We start from the raw sequence: 18,273 nt of genomic DNA on the forward strand, positions 1-18,273 counted from the left end.
CATGTATGTATGTATATGCACATATGTGTGTGCATGTATAGGAATTAAGAAACACAGCCTGGTGTAATGTAGAAAGAGCTTTCCTTAAAGCACAGATATCTACCCTTCTTCTGATACATATTGGCTGCATAATCCTAAGAAAATCAATTAATCTCTGATTGGCCTGGGTGACTCTCTGTTTAGGTTGCAGAAAAGGAGTCTATATTAGTCAATGGAATTTCCTTATTTAGGAGCTCCCTACAACAGTGAAATCATAGATCTATCTAATATTCCTACCCTATCAGGAACAAGTAAAAGAAATTTAATAAAGATACACTGGAAAATATAGATATTAAAAGAAAAAGATATCATGAAAATTAGACAAAATTTCATTGATATAAATTTAAAGTTCTTTACTTGGGTTCAAAAAAGCATCCTTACAAGGGTAAGGCTAGAATATAACTAAATAATATATATATATATATATATATAGTTAATGAGTTCTTCGGCTATATTAAAAAACAAAGAGTGACTAGCACATTCAAAGTGTCAATCCCATCCTGATCAGACTGAATCCACAGTGTTATGTTCAGGTCTGCACACACTATTTTGGAGCAGTTCCAGAGAAGGACAGGCCATTTGAGGACTAGTTGAAGGAACTAGAGGTGTTGATTTCAGTAAAGAAGAACTAGGAAAAATATATATTCTTATCCAAATCCTTAATATTATCAAGGAGAGGTATATTTACTAATTCTGCTTAGTCAGAGGGCAGAAGTAATAGTCAATAGTGACAGATGTATAGAGACAGATTTAAATGTTAGGTTAGGAAAAGTTTACAATTTAAAATGTAATAGAAAAAAAAAGCATAATAGACTGCCTCAGTCAGTAATGAATTACTACACATGGAGCAAAAGTTCTTAACCTTTTTGAGTATCATCAGTCCCTATTTGGTGAAGCCTATTTATCATTTCTCATAATATTGTTATTAAACTTATTAAATTAAATACAGATATAGAAATAGAGATAGATATATTGCAAAGGAAACCAATTATATTGAATTGCAGTTACCAAAATGTTTTCTTTTCAAGTTCATAGAACTTGGGTTAAGATTCCTGGTGCCTTGAAAACTTCAAGTAAAAGTTGGCTTTCTATTTGTTGAAAATATTATAAAAAGAATTTTGATCAGATATAGGTAGTAGTAGTATTAAATGATTCTTTTAACTAATGGGTAAGATTTTGTAATTCTACTCAAAAATCAGCTCAATTTCAAAATTCTTGAAACTCATCTTCTCTGAATTCTAGTTCCATTTTGTCAACTACCAACTGGACACTTCTTCCCAACTTTAACAACATGTCGAACATCTTCTCCCCTAGAGCTTCAAACTTGCAGAATTATCTTCTTTCTCTCATCATGTTAAATCCAATCAGTGTTCATATTCTGTCAGTTCTACTGTTGCAATATCTCTCATATACAATCCTTCTTCTCCATTCACATGACTACTAGCCTCCTCACTGACCTTCTTCTTATATCCCCCTGTCCCTCTCAGTCATGCAACTGCCAAAATTATCTTCATGAAGACCTTTACAATTTTACCTTCTGATTGGTTTTTATCTTCCATCTGTCTCATTTGGACATTTAGTCCTAGTTGGTTCTTTGCACATTCTCTAGATCATATTCCCAAACAACAATTCTAAGAATTATGAGAAGCACAAATTTGACCACATCCCTCCTTGGTTCAAAAAATTCCAGTAGGAAAAAGTATAAACTCAACCAAGTATCTAAAGTTCTCCATAACCTGATTCTAAAATACCTTTTTAATCATTTCATGTATCCCATATTCCAGAATTTAGCAGTTCATCTTCTATCTGTGTCTGTACATTTACTTCCTCCTCATTTCCACCTTTTGTCATGATAGTCTGATTTCAAGGGTTAATGGCATTCGACCTACTCCATGAAACCTTCCATGATATTCTCAGTAGTTAGTAGTTTTTCTTAGCTCAAATTATCTTGACTTTCTGTCTTTATTCCTGCAGAGCAGAATATTATCTCCTTGAGAAAAGAGATAGTATTGTGAAAGTCTTTGAATCCCCAGAACTCAACATAGTGGCTAACATGCAGTATACATTAAATAAATATTGAATAGAGTAGAATGACCTGAACTTTGTATAGTACTCTTCATACAGGTGATATGTAATCCAAGTTGTTAGAAATGGACTTTAAAATATTTCTAGAGAACCCAGAATATGGAACAGTGGAGAAGACAGGGGTTGAAAGTTTAAGAAACTTTCTTTGAGAACTTAACTCACAACTTTCACAAAAAAAAAAAATACACCTTATATCTTAATGCTTTTCTTGGTTCAGCCTGACTTGAAAAGTATAATGCACTTAACCTTCTTGCCATGTCCAGAACAAAGTTGGTGAGCAAATATAAAGAAAAGTTCTATCTAGTTATTAAACAAAGAAAAAGACTATTAAAATCATTAAAATCTACTGGAATTATGAGTGTGTCTGTACTTCCTAAAGGAATTTTTAATTTTAAATAAATGGTGTTGATTTGAAGCATTGGTATTTTCAATACCATTCATAAGAAAATAATGCCATTTGGCAAATGCCTTTCTTCTCTATAGTATCATTTCCTTTGCTTCTTTAAAACTGTGGATGCATTCCAACAATTGCCTAAGTAATACTTGGGCAGTTATTATTCTTACAACCTCAAAAGTGCTTAAGTCTGATTTATACCCTGTTTACCTCTTCAAAAACCTGGTTTGTGGGCTTGATATAGGCATAAACTAAATGCTGATTTTATTACATAGGAAGAGTTAAATTTCAAAATCCAAAACTTAATACAATGTCACTTTTACATCTGAGGCTTTTAAAATCCAAGATGTAAAGGAAATTAATGGTGGTCAATATCTGTAAACTAATTTTATTTTCAGTACATATCTAACTTTTTTAAGCTATCAGAAAATTGAGAAATAAATTCTGTTGAATTGCACTACTCACTTATACATTATTGGATTTACTCCTTGTCACTATGCATGCTTATTGATGTGCACATTGGAAACATTCTTTCCTCTTAACTACCTTAAACAGTTTCCTTGCTCATATAAAGTTGAAAATACTATTTTTGAAACAGAAATATGGACTTCTCCCCATTGCAAACTGTTGTAAAAGTATGAAAAATGTAATCATTATAGTACATTATCATGTTTAAATGTAAAAGCTCTGAATTGCAATCTTTGTCATTGAGTGGCATATTTTAAAAGAAGAGTAATATCCTAGGACTCTTTAAGAACATTAATGCTTAAAAACAATTTTATCTAGCTATGAACAATGGGGAAAAGCATTATGAAATACATTTGGAGAGATGCTATGAAGAACATGAACATAATACTGAATTAAATTTAGAGCAATTAAGAGCAAAATTTGAAGATTTTTTAAATGGTTTAATATATTTGTCACTCAATCTGTAGTTTTAATAGAAAACCTATATGCATTGCATTTTTGATAAGTGTTATTAAGTATGCATCATCCTGAAGCATATTTGGTTAAGTTAAATGTATGGAGGTACTGAATGGTAAAGTAAATAGTGGTTTTAAAGTTATTTTAGTACTTAGGTGAACTTTGATGGCCAGAAGCTCTAACGAACTAAATTTTGAGGTTTCTATTCTACAGAAACCATACAGTATGGAGATAGTCCATCTACAATTTGTGGTCACCAAGTCTGATTTAAAGTGGTTTTAGATACATTAAGGTATTTTGAGTCAATACAGCTTATATTTTGCATGTGATATGTTGCCTATTTCACTTATTAAAATAATACTGATGTACAGATATAATCAAGTAAATGCTTCATCTCTTCCTGAGTGGTTGCTTCTTAATGGTTTAAAAATGAAAACAATTGAAGAGCATTGGTATTTCAAAGAGTTCAGATAAAGAACAGTAAAATCTGGCCTTCAATTAACACTATTCTCTTTATTTTTGTCTTTCTATCCCAAGCACCTAGCACAAGTCCTTTTTTTATTTCATTTTTCTTCAAGTCAACAAGCATTTATTCAGTCCTTACTATGTTCCAGACACTATACTAAGTGACAGGGTACAAAAAGAGTAAAAATAAAGAACAAATAACAAACAAAAAAAGTCAGTCCTTTTCCTCATTACATTCACACTCTAATGGGGGAAGCTATATGCATCAGCTATGCACAAGCAAAAATTAAAGATGTTAAATGAAAGATAATCATAGAGAAAAGACACTAGAAGTAAGAGTGAACAAGAAAACTATTTGTATATGGCAGGATTTTAACTGGCACTTGCATATGAGGGAAGAAAACTGAATAGATCTGTTCTCTCAAGATCTTAGTACCAATATTATCTATAACAATTCCATTATTTTTCATTCATTTAAAAACTGCATTTAGTTCTTTGAGATTATACATTTGATTTGTACATATACATACATACATTTGATTTGTACATATACAAGATTAGGAATAGATAAACTGATTTTTAAATAGTTCTAGAATCAGATATGAAAGTATTATAAAATCTATATTTTGTTAGAAGTATCTTGGTAAGAACTACAAATTAAATTCTATAAAAAAAATGTGTGCCATTAGTGTGCAGTGCAAAGAAAAATACAGACAATAGACATGTAAAAGAAATTTTTGCACTGAAAGACTAGCTGGGTAGGAATTAGTAACACAGAAATGTCATGTTCTCTGTGGCATGACCAGCAGGGATTCCAAGGTGGAAAGAGGTTACATCTAGTATTGGTTTGCATTAGGAAATCAACAGATTAAAACATTTTATAAATTACATGTATTTGAATTCTTCTACCACTGCATTAAGCCACCAATTCCCATGTAACTGAAGACAAATACTACTTTGTTAATGTTACCTTCACTTAAATCAAATATATTTCATGTATATTTAATAAATAAAATATAAATCTTTTATTAATGAAGCCTATACTTTTATTTACCTTAAAGCAGGAAAAAGAGTGGCCTGTCCCTAATTTACTTAGAAAATTATAACAGGGGAAAATCATTGTCCATAATTATTTATAGCATTTATAATTGATGATCTTGTGTTTTGCATACCAAATTTTTAGAACACTATAAAATAACTCAAAGAAATTGTCATGCTTTTTCCTCCCTTTATTGAGTTCATTGCCCCACACTTTTAGTCAAATAGGGCTCATCATCTTAATAACTTATAGTAGATATTTTTATATAAGAACTGGAACCTGGTAGTCAGAGATTTTCCTCAGATTCTGATATCCATGGAGACTGGCTAAGGGATATGCTTTTCTTCCCCTATCTCTGCCATCTACTATTCCCTAAATTGCCACACTTCAGAGTTTCATTGCTGCTGGTCTTCCACACTGAAACTCATCCCCTTACCAGGACATACCATCAAGATACCTGAGATCATCAAAAAGACCTCTACCTCTGTGCTTCATAACTCAAGTCCTCCCTAAACCATATTCTCTTTTGCCCTCACTTGATGCTCTATCATTTTGAAATCTCTTTTAAACCCCACTTCAATTCAGGTTCTTTTGACTTCACCTTCCCTCCATCTTCTTGTAGTTCAGAGAATGGCTGCCCCATTTCACATACACACACACACACACACACACACACACACACACACACACCGCTCTTAATTAGTTGTAATTCGTTGTTCCACAGTATTCTTCTCTACCCTTGTTTCCTTTAAACATTCTAAATCCCACAATCCCTGTTTCTAATGTGCTTTGGCTACTATACAGGCGAATGTTCATATAATACATCACTGGCATCCCACTCCATTGGAATTCCTAGTCATGGTTTTCATTTCTTTCAGATAAAGGAATTCCTTCTGTTGTCCTGATGTGAAAATGGGCAGACATTCTCAGAGATAAAACTAAAAAGGATGTGGCTACTTTAGGGGAAAAATTATGAGAGAAAGTGAAAGGAAAAGACCTTTGCTTAAAGTAGGATTTAATAGAGGAGAGTTTCTAAGAACACTGTGGAAAGAGGGGATGGGGGGGACAAAAAATAGATTAAGGACTGGGAAGGAAGGATTATGAAGCACAGCTAATGGGTTTTTTTTTCCCTGATAACCCCACAGAGTTGACTTTCTCAAAATCACAAAATTAGCGGAAGAGTTAAAATTTGAACTCAGATCATCTGACTCCAAATCAAGTATATTTACAATGAGACTGAGCAATAAAGAGATGTAGAGTCTAGGAAATATAATTTAGACAGGAAGGAATGAATAGTTTGCTTAAGGCTATATTCAACCCAGATTTCAGAGAGAATAAGCAGAGAGTAATGGAGAATAAATTTTCAGAAACAACAGCAAAGGTTCTGGGCAACAGTGAAGGAAAGCACACCAAACAAAAGAGTTCGGGCATTAATAAGCCAAGATCAACAGTTCAGTGGAAAGAGCACTAGTTTGGGAGTTGGAAAATTTTGGTTCAAGTGCCAGACTGAACACTTACTAAATAAACTGTGTCACTCTCACTGAGTCTCAGTTTCATCATTGGGAATAAAAATATACGTACTTCTTAACTCATAGATTTATTGTAAAGAAAGCATTTAAAGTTCTCTGGGAGTTTTAGAGTATCATTATTATCTAAGTGAGGCTACTAGCAGCAAGACTTGAACTTGGTTTGTCCTCAAGGGCTCCAAGAGCCAGAGACTCCTGCTATTCCATCTGCCATGATCCAAGACTGGTTTCAGAGGGTCAGTGGACCCAGGATTCCAGTTAGAAGCAAATTGAGAGCTTCAACAAGTTGGAAGCAAAGAAAAGCTAATCTGTTCAAAACAGTTTTAAACTCTAAGTATACAAGCGTGTCTAACACAGGAGATAATGTACACTAATAAATATGATAAAGTTAAAATATGACAAGGAAAAAAGATAAACAAAATATGATCAGAAAGTTTAAGGAAAGAGATATCATTGGAAGACTAGGTGCTGGATGGTAGGAGGGGAGAGGATGTTACTAGGAAAGGCTTCTTTAATGAACTATCACCTGAATTGAACTTTAAAAGGAAGGATTTCAAAAATGAGTAAGGAAGGATATATGCATTCTATGTACTGGAAATTTATTAAACAAATACACAAGCAGGGGAGTATAGGATCAATAGTCAAAGAAGAAGTGGTTTAATTTAACTAGAAGATAAAGAGGAGAAGGAAGAGTAATGTGAAATAAAGCTGGAAAGGTAGGTGGCAATGACTTGTGGAGGGCTTTAAATTTCAGGCTAATTTGTTGTGAGGTTTTAACTTTATTGTTTCTGAAAAATAAAGCGACAAATTAACAGACAAGAAAGTTTATTTTGGCAAATGTGAAAAGGATGAACTCAAAAAACAATAGCAGAAGCAAAGTGACTCAGAAGGTGATATAGGATAACTGGAGTAGTCAGCATGAGAATAAGGAATGGATTTGAAAGTAGAATAAGAGAAATTGGTAACTAATTTGATGTAGATTGAGGGAGAGAAAGGAGGAAAGCACCAAGCATAGAATCTGGAAGACCTAGGTTCAAATCCCACTTCAGATACTTATTACCTTTATGACCATAGGCAAGTCACTTAACTGTTCTTTGCCTCTGTTTTCACATCTATAAAAATTATAGGATTAGACTTGATGGCTTGTAAAGTCTCTTCTCACTTTAAATTTTGTTTTGTATCAGAAAGATAATAGTTTGAGAGAGAAGCAGAGTCAAGGAAAGGCTTTTTGTTTTTCTATGTCTAAGGGATGTTTAAATAAAAAAGTAGAGGGATACTAAAAATGGAGGGAATGACTGATGATACAAATGTTTTAGGGAGTCAATAAAATACAAATTAAAGGATTGGTGGGCATCAGAAAGACCCAGTTGAGATTAGAAAATTTAAATTTATAGCATATAAAGTCAGCATAGCAGGATTTATTATCTTCCTTCAACCATGCTATAAAATGGAAGCAGAGAAGGCAGTTGGTATAGGTGAATTAAAGTAGGAAAATATCAAAGCAAGAATACAAGCTTTATAAAGAACAGGTAATGTGAGGGGAGAAGACAGTGGCTCATTGAGATAGTTGACCTTAAGTTAAGGTTTTAAAGGGGATGAAGTAAAGCCATCATAGGGTGATGGTTTGTAATATCAGAGAGGGATCAAGGCATAGGAGTCACTGGAAGGGCTAAAAACAGACTTGGGATGAGTAAAACAAAGTTGAAAAAGGAATAGGTTGATTAAATTTATTCTTCTAGAGTAGATTTTCAAAATTCTGGATCTCAGAGAAAGGACAGTCATAGGTGACAAGAGGGTCTAAAAATCTGACCACTCCATTTGTGATCTGAGTTACAGTGGAGATAGTTTCTGGATAGGAAGAGATTAATAAAGCAGGCTAAGGGATTATGAGGTCAACAACATGAAGAATAAAATCAACACAGATGATAGAGGAATTGGTAAAAAAAAAAAGTAAAACTAAGAAGGAGTGGGGGGGGGGGGGAGATGAAATAAACCATCAGCATGGGAAGTAGTGGTCAGAGAAGGCTTCCTGAAAGACATGAGACGTGACCTAAGCTTTGAGGATGGGAGGAATCTGAATAGTCTTAAGGGGGGGAAAAAGCATTCCAAATGAGGGAAACAATTATGATGATAAAGAAGACAAAACAGATGAATTTGAACTTAATATGGTATTTGCAGAGCTTCATAAGATGAGGATGGTAACATGATAAAAACAAAATTTAGATTGTTTAGGATACTTAGAACTTAGAGTTTTGAAATATTTAGAATTTGGAAAATTTAGATATTCCTTGTAGCTATATGTTGATAAATGGAGGAAGGAGAAATGAGGGTAGGGAAATCATTTAGAAAGTTGATTGTTGCTAAAATTGGAAGTTTTAGTAATCCAAATATGAGATTGTGGGGATCTGACTGAAGTACTGACAGTACAAATGGAAGGAAATAGGTAAATCTAAAAGACATTTTGAAAAAAGAAATAACAGAATTTGGCAAAACATTAAATAAATGGGAGAAAGATAAAAAAGAGTCAATGATAACTTCACAGTTTATATCCTGGTTAAGCCAGAAGAATGATATTCAGGAGAATAGAACTGAATTTTTCTTTTTCATTTTTGTCTAAAAGTATTAACTAAGTTCTGATTTTGTGTTGACCAGAAGAGAGATCATAGGATCATTGATCTAGAACTAAAGGGATCTTAGAGGTAATTAAATACTATTCGCCTTCCAGATAAGGAGTCTCAGGGATGTTAAATAACTTGCCAAAGACAATATAGATAGCATGTGTTTGGGGCAGAATTTATACTCAAATCCTCTGACTCTAGGGCTGTTTTGCTATTGTGCAATATGCAATCATCTCTGAGATCATAGCTCTATTTTATCAGAATTAAATGAATAAGAAATTAATGTTAACTTTTAAATTAGCTAACTTTATGCCTACCAGTAAGGCCTGAGGAATAACAATAGTTTCTGCCAGAGTTAAAAAGTGAGCCTTTGAAATGCAAACTTAAAATATGAAAAATCCTTAGAAGGGAGGGGAAGAGAAGGCAAAGGTAGACAAGAGAAGGGAAGGGAGAGTAAATGAAACAATATATTTGGGCAAAATATTGATGCTTTGGAATTACATTTTGTAAATTGATGGTTCCAAAGCTAGTACAATAGATTGTGAAATAAAAAAAAAGCAACTTCCCTGCTTGCCATCACAAAAAATTCTACTTTCAAATGATGACTTGAGTTACACATATTTCTACAGGTTCTTTGCTTAAAAAAACAATTTTGTATTTATTTGCCTCTCTTCTGAATGTGGGAGTGCTTGAGAGAGTAGAGCAGATAATGTTATTGTTTTAAGAAAGAAAGGAATACTTGAAAAAACACACATGATTTTTAACAGACTTGTTTTCCTTTTTTTTTTCCCAGGTGACATTTACAAAGAGGAAATTTGGGTTAATGAAGAAGGCTTATGAGCTAAGTGTTCTATGTGACTGTGAGATTGCGCTAATCATCTTTAACAGCACCAACAAACTGTTCCAGTATGCAAGCACGGACATGGACAAAGTGTTGCTGAAATACACAGAGTACAATGAGCCACATGAGAGCCGAACAAATTCAGACATTGTTGAGGTAAGAATTAAGGCTTTGGGAATAGTAAAGTTTTGATATAACTATAGAACATCTCATCAAATGTTTATATTGCTTCTGAACGGCAGTATTTAATTCTCTTTTCAGGATGTAGTCATATCAAGAAGGGGGGGGATTAGTTAAAACTGATACTATTATGATTGATCTGCTTACATAGTTTCTCACATATATAACTGCCATACTAGAGAAAATTATTTATTTAAAATTACACAGCTTGATCCACTTCAGGATCTGGTATTTGACAAAGAAATAATTCTAAATTTTGTTGTTGCAATGTATATTTTTACAAATATTAATTCATATTTATTATATTGAATTAAGAATTAGTGTGATATTCTTTCAATACACTAAGTGTTTTAGTTGTCTGGCAGGTTAAGAACTTCATAACCCTTGTCCTAAAGGAGCTTGGAGTATAGGATAGGATATCTATCCATTACTAACTATGATTTGGAAGTTAGAATATGACTAAATTCAGAGGAGAGGTTAAAAATAAAACAGTGGCATGAGAAATTCAAAAGAGAGGGATATATCAGGGAAAACTTTGTAGAAGAGGTCATGATACCTGAAGTGACCATGAAAGAGAGATTCACAAAGCTTATGAGTTGAGATGGAGGACAGGAAAGGAGGACAGCAGATAACATCCTCAAATGTATATGATTGTGGGATAGGGGAAGAAATGACATGACACCAGCAAATATTAATAAGCATTATGTCACAAGAGCAAGGATAATAAAATTGTTCTGCACACACCATGTTTTAAGTGTTGTAGTTTTAAATGGCTTTGAATCACCTACCAAATAATCCTAAGGGCTTCCTTTCATGAGCAGCAAATACTAGGGGAAAGAAAGTAAAAGATGAGAGCTTTTCCACTTTTATTAGCTTACTTTTCTTTTCCATCTCTCTTGGGTCTTGAGATTTTTTTCCTATTTTCCTGGAATATTTTGAAAAATTAATTTATTGAAGTCATTTAGGTCAAAGTAAAAATCATTCCTGCATTATTTTGCCTAGGTCTATATTACAGAAATAATAGTTTTTGTTCAAATGGAATCAATCATCCTATAGTTCTCCTTTCCACATTCTTCCTCCCCTTCAACAGTTAGAAGTGTTTTTTTAACTTTACTATTAATAATAGATATTACTAAAAGTTATTTGTAAGTTTGCAATGAATGTCAAGCTTGTAAATCTTCTACATTAAAAGACTAAGCAAAAAAAGTAACCTTAAGGAACAAAAAGTAAATTATGAATAGACGTCATGCAACATACTTTTGAGACATCATTCAAATTGTGCATTATAAATAAAGTTTATGCTTAACTGAAAAATACCTTATGTTTTAAGGAAATTATAAAAATTACCTACTATAACCTAGAAATTATATTATATTTATATCTTCCTATATACAAATATGTGAATATATCTATATAGATACCTATATATCTAGATAACTAGATAGACATATAATATAAATATCTTCTTTTATTGTTACTCTGAACCTGTAATTTCATGGGTGTCTGAGAAATCAGTATGGAAACTCTGTGACAATGCACATTGGCAAATCTTGCATAGCTTACAGCATTAGAAAATTGCCTGGGCTATTGAGAGGTTAAATGATTCTTCCAAGCTGGATTTCTCTATTCATGATGCCACACTGCTTCAGAATGTAAATACATAAGTATGTGACTGTATGGAAATTATGATGTAGTCTATTCTCGTGGTTTTCTTATTTTAAGTGTCTCCTAGTCAAAAATCATTATGTCTGGGGCAGGTAGGTGGCACAGTGGATAGAGCACCTGTCCTGGAGTCAGGAGAACCTGAGTTCCAGTGTGACCTTAGACATTTAATAATTACCTAGCTGTGTGACTTGGGGCAAGTCATTTAACCCCACTGCCCTGCAAAAATAAAAAAAAATACAAAAGTTATTATGTCAGTCAATCAGTGGGTCAGTAACAATTCATTAAATACAATGTTACAAACATTGTGTTAACAAAAGACAAGAGGAGCCATAGTGTAATAGGGGAGACATTAAGCAAACAAATATGTATAGACAAGCCATATACAGGATATTTGGATATATTAGAAGGCACTAGAATAAAGAAAGCTTGAAAATGGGATCTTAATAAGCTGGACTTCAAGGAAGCCAAGGAATACTATTTAGACAAAGTCTTCCATTTTTCAAGACCATACTCATTTATTTCAAGTAATATTTAATGCTTGGATCCATCACCTTGCTGTGAGGGTTGCCTTAACTTCTCAAAGGTCATATAACTGTATTTTGAACTTTCACATTTCCTACTAAGCTGGAAAGGGTTGGTGTATATAATCGTTAATGTCTAACATCTCTTAAATTCAAAAAAAAAATCATTAACATAAGTTTGACCAAAAGTAGATGAAGCTTTTGGCCACAGCAATTCCTAATAACAGTTTAAGACATCAAGGTCTACATCACTGGGGTAATGGGCCCACACTGATGAAATTACAGATCCTAGAAACATTAAAGGATTTTTAGTACAGGAGTGTTAATTAAAATTCAACAGCAAAACTTCAGGACAATAAAGGAAGTTGTTTAGGTCTTTGAAAATATTTTTAATAGGGTTTAATTTTTTGCTGTTTAGTCATGTCAGACTCTTCATGATCCCATTTCCTTCACCTCTGTATAAAGATGAGGAAAATGGGGCAAACGGGTTTAAGTTACTTACTCTGGGTCACACAGCAAGTAAATGTTTAGATTTGAAATCAGGTCCTCCTGACTGCAGACCCATGACTCTAGTCACTGAGCCACCTAGCTGCTTAGCACTGTAACATTTACCATTCTTTAAAGGTTAAATCAAATACAGGAAAATTATTTTAATTCAAGTATAGCAGGTACTGAAGTACTTCATACATGTTTTGTGGTTGATTTTTAAGAGTCTAATACATAAGTGAGGTCTCTTTTGGAGGACACAGTTAATGGAATATACAAACCCTCCTAAACAGTTTAGAAGCACTTAAACACTGCTTATTTTCCATTTCCTTTTACAAATGGAGATTTGGAAGGCTTCTGAACACTAAAGAGGCAGTTATAGTTTCTTCAGTCTAACATCACCAGATTAAGCATTTTGAACCCAGAGAAGTTGAAATTTGGAGCTATCTGAGAATATGCCAGTAACTTTTATGATTTGTCAAAACAAAATGTATCAATAAATTTTTTAAAGAGTTATGGTGTAGGGGCAGCTAGGTGGCACAGTGGATAGAGCACAGGCCTTGGAGTCAGGAGTACCTGGGTTCAAATCCGACCTCAGACACTTAATAATTACCTAGCTGTGTGGCCTTGGGCAAACCACTTAACCCCATTTGCCTTGCAAAAACCTAAAAAGAAAGTTATGGTGAGTTAAATGCCCTGAATATTCTCAGTTCAGCTAATTTCTATAGTCTCTGACTTCTTTTTGAGCTTCAGCTAAAAACCTTCCTGAAGGATGTCTTTTCCTAGTACTCATTAATTCTGATGTTTGTCCTCTAAGAGTATGTACAATTTCTCCCATATGTGCCTCATTCATATATAATTGTTTCCTCTGCCATTAGATTACAGCCTCCTTGAAGGCAGGGATTTTTAAAAAAAAATATTCCCTGAGCTTCACACGCACTGCTTAGCACATTGTTGTTCAATCATGTCCAACTTTTTAAGACCAGGTGAACCATAGCATACTAGATTTTAATACTGCCCTTGAGGTTTTTTCTTGGCAAAATTACTGGAGGAATTAGTCATTTCCTTCTCCAGTGGACTCTTTTTGTCTTAACTCTCCATTATGACCCATCCCTCTGAGGTGACCTTGCATGGCATAGCTCATAGTTTCATTGAGCTACACAAGCCTCTCCTCTGCCACTACTAGTCCTTCCAAATCCAAGAGGACCATAATAACCAATCAAATGATTGGAGACATGAGTTGCACAGACAATGAAAAGCATCCTTCTCACTTGCCTTCAACGGAAAGATTTATAGGAAACAGAACTATGGAAATGGTCCGGCTGCTGTGGGAATCTCTTGCCCTTAAATTAGTTTCTATTCTTCCTATATCAGCCCGGCATCAAGGTGCTTCATCAATTCTGGGCAAGCCTTAGCATGTGCTATCTAGCCACAAAATGAGAGTCAGATACATCCTAACCCGACTCTCGATAGACTACTCCCACAACAAGGCAGTAAACCAGGAGATCTTTGTCACAAAGTAAACACTTCATAAATGCTTGCTGACTCAATTAAACTCTAACATGGCAAAGGTTTCTCTTGACCAGTCTTTTAAGTGGCTAGACAGGAAGACATGGAGATCATTCAAGAAAGGAGAAAAGAATGGATGGAGGTGAGAGAATCAGTCACATTTGTACACTTGGATAGAATTGATTGTGATGTACAGAAGATATGGACAGTGTGAATTGTGGGGAAGAAGAGTCCTGAGAAATGGTTTCCATATAGATTTAACAAAACTTTGAAATTTCAGTAATCTTAAATTTTAAATTTTGTTTATGTGCAATAAAAGGATTATAACCGAATAGAATTAAACGGCGGGAGAGTTCTAGCATGGAGGGTCATATGCTATGCCGCTTCCCATTTGAACTATTATCCCTACTCCCAATCCACCCCCCCCAAATTAGTTTATTCACAAGGGAAAAGAGAAAAACCACACAGTTTCCGATGTTCAGACTGAAATATAAGATTCCTGGGCCATGCTACAGACAGTGTTGCAGGGTCAGAGGAAATTGTGCAGTGCGTGGGTGTTGAAAAAGATTCTTCTCTTAACAAAAAAGCTCTGCGTAATTATCATGTCTTTGCTTGATAATTAGCACTACTGTTACAATGGCACAAAGACTCACAAAAGCTTAACGAGAAGACTGCAATCGTTTTGTTTTTTTTCCATTCTGAATGCGGTTTGAATATATGTTTAGATACAATATATAAAATGTGTCGAATTTGGTAAATGTGCTAAATTTTTAATCCATTGGTTTAAAAAACAAAAACAGTTGTATTAAAAGCATTTCCTTTGAAGGAAGTCAGTTTCATTTAACTTTACTGACATTAAGAAAGAATATTTACCTTTGTGTATGAGGCTATTAAAATGCCATAAGAATTCTGAAGATATTAATGGGCCATGTCTTTCCCTTCTCAATTGTGCCTAACGTTCCAAATTCACTTAGCCATCCCAACCACCTTACAAACAGAAAATGATTTCTTTTCTGAATGTTCTTCCTTAGTATTCCATAGGGTATTCTTGCTGCTCATTCTTTTAGTATTTGTTATTGAATACCAACTGTGTACATAACTCCCTATTACATACTGTAAGGGAAATAAAAGAAGCTGATATAGAGAAATTTGCAGCCCAGTTGTAGAGACAAAACACAACCTGCGTTAGACAAAGTATATACCAGTGGTACAGCCAGAGGAAAATGAATAATAAGAAATCCAAATAAATTTGACAAACATCTAATTGCTTTCTGATAGACACTATACCAGGAGTGGAAATAATTTTAAAAATAAACTAAAAACCTCTGTCCTCAGAGAAATCCCATTCTATGCTAGGCAACTTCTAAGATTCTTTCTAAGCCTTTCTCCTGTGTTCCTGTGGTCATATCTATGACTAAAGACATTTTTCTATGATTCATCAATGCCTATGTAGTTTTGTAAACTCTCTCAAGGGGTAACTAGATGAAATAGTGGTTAGAGAGCTGGACCTGGAGTCAGTAATACAGAAGCTCAAATTCAGCCACTAATTGCATGACCCTGGGCAAGTAACCTTTGTTGACCTCAGTTTCCTTATCTGTAAAATGGGAATAATAATAATAATACCTACTACTAAGTTGTAATGAGGAGCAAATTGCATAATAATTAGAAAGTGCTGGCAGGCTCTCCTTACTTCTCTGACTACCAAATTCCCTTCCTCCATCACTGACCAACTCAGGTTCCACCATTTTAGTTTATCTCCTAAGATCCATAAAGCTAAAAGTGACCTCTCATGTTAATTTGATTTAAAGATCTCAGTCTGTTTCTCTCCTTTTGCCCTTATTTCCTATCTGAGTGTACAAAACATCTTAGTGTAGTTCTAAGTTCTAGTACCTTAAGGTTGCACTAAGACTTTTGGGATACCTCATGCGATAATTTTTTTTTTATTTGCGAACATAGTGGATCTCTTCTTTGATATTGTAAGCTTCTCAAGATTCAGGCTCATGATGCCATTTTTCATCTTTTGTTTACCTAGTAAGGTGACTTGCACATATTATAGGATCATTGATTTAGAATTGCAAGAGACCTCAAAAGTCATCAAATCCAATCCCCTATTTTTACCAATAATAGAATTAACTCCCAAGGTTACACAAGTGCCATATGGTGAAGCCAAAATTTGAGCCCAAAGTCCTCTGCTTTTTAAAGTCAGAGTCCCTTCCTTCCATACACATTTGCTGTCAGTAAATTAGGAATAGGGCCTAGATCTGATGGGAACTCCTGCATGAAGGACCTCCTTCTACCAGTGCACCTTCTTTCTAACTCATCTTGGACATCTGCCTAGAACACTAATAAATAAGGGACTCAGAGTCTCAAAGTCAATATAGGCTGGGAACCCTGGTATTCCCAGCTTCAAAGTTCTTTAGTTAAATAGCTTGAATTTTTGTCATATGAATATTTAATGCTATTATCCAGGATTCTTAAATTAACCAATAAACATTTATGAACCCATGTCTTCCTGATTCTGAAGTCACATCTGTATCCACTATACCACATTTCTTTCAGTGGTATCCACTCCTTTTCAACTTAGTCCATTATTAAAAAAAATGGTGGTACTTCAACAAAGTGCTCTCTACTCTTCAGTCCAGTTGATTTATCAACATTTTTTTAATGCTCTGAATCAGCATATTCCATTCAGAACAAAAGTTCATGGGACCCCTCCATTGAGAATAATGGATATCCAACCAAAAAAGGACATTTTTAAAAGGGGCTTTCTCAAGTAGATTTATTCTTTTATCTCCCTATGTTCATTTTTGTTCATAGTTATAACTCATATGTTTAAGAAATCTTTATCTAATACCATTGAAACATATCTGTACCACAAAGTTCAAAAAATTAGATAACTAAAAATGAATAAACTATGTATCAACACATATACATGTAGATATAAATGTGTGGCTAGGTGGCACAGTGGATAGAGCACTGGCCTTGGAGTCAGGAGTACCTGAGTTCAGATCCGGCCTCAGACACTTAATAATTACCTAGCCATATGGCCTTCGGCAAGCCTCTTAACCCCCTTGCCTTGCAAAAAAAAAGATATAAATTTGTGTAAGTTTACATGTGTATACATATATGTATATGACCATGTAAATGTAGGTTAGTATATACATTTCACTATACAGGGTATTCCAAACTCTGCATAGTACAGTTTTAAGCTATTAAAGATAACATATACATATAAACTCATGCATGTATAGTTGTTATGATTCTTATCCTTTGTTATCAGAGAAGACCAAAATGACATCACTATATTAGAGATAAATTACAGTGTGTCTGACTGTGGCTGATCAGACCAATACAAGCTCGGAATGCTCTACTACAGATCAGGCACAAATAGTCCATGTGAACACCTAGGGTGGGTACTCTAAACTTACACATCTCACATTTCCTTTGGCTGCTTCAATTCAACCTTGCTCATAGAGCACAGCACCCTCTCTGATGAGGGCATGCCATGCTAGGTGGTCCTGTGCCAGTATCTCCCATGCAGTACAAATCAATTACAAAATTCCAGGGTGTCCCTGTATCACTCTGGATGCTCAGCACATTAGTGTATGTACCCAATAAAATTGAGCCCTACTCAGCTCAGCTCCCAAGCTCAAGTAATCCACCAGTCCCAGCATCTCCAATAGTAGGGATTATAGGCATGTGCCTTTCATGTCTGATGATAAATTTTATGTTTGCATGACTCAAAACTAATATATAAATAGACTAATTTTTGGATGCCAAAATTAAAACCATGTTCTTATTTTTTAATAATATTTGTTTAACTTGCACAAATGTAATAAATATATGATACTGTCTCATTTAAGAAAATAATCATTACTGAACATAAGGTATATTAAAACACTAATATTGAAAACAAAACAAATTCAAAAGCTCACTTCCTGTATAGTTCAGTTAAATTTGCTAAAAGGAAATATTTCCCTT

General features: G+C 34.1%; 1 protein-coding gene across 12 annotated transcripts in view; it reads left to right on the forward strand.

The window, feature by feature from the left end:
- Positions 1 to 18,273, forward strand: part of MEF2C (myocyte enhancer factor 2C) — a 211,989-nt gene that overhangs the window by 109,207 nt on the left and 84,509 nt on the right. For all 12 annotated transcript variants that reach the window (XM_074207590.1, XM_074207592.1, XM_074207591.1 and 9 more), the window contains one exon: positions 9,884 to 10,087. In XM_074207590.1, coding sequence (XP_074063691.1) covers positions 9,884 to 10,087 — 204 coding nt within the window. The remainder of the gene's footprint in view (positions 1 to 9,883; positions 10,088 to 18,273) is intronic.

This window comes from Macrotis lagotis, chromosome X, assembly GCF_037893015.1.
Source record: "Macrotis lagotis isolate mMagLag1 chromosome X, bilby.v1.9.chrom.fasta, whole genome shotgun sequence".
Classification (NCBI taxonomy): domain Eukaryota; kingdom Metazoa; phylum Chordata; class Mammalia; order Peramelemorphia; family Peramelidae; genus Macrotis; species Macrotis lagotis.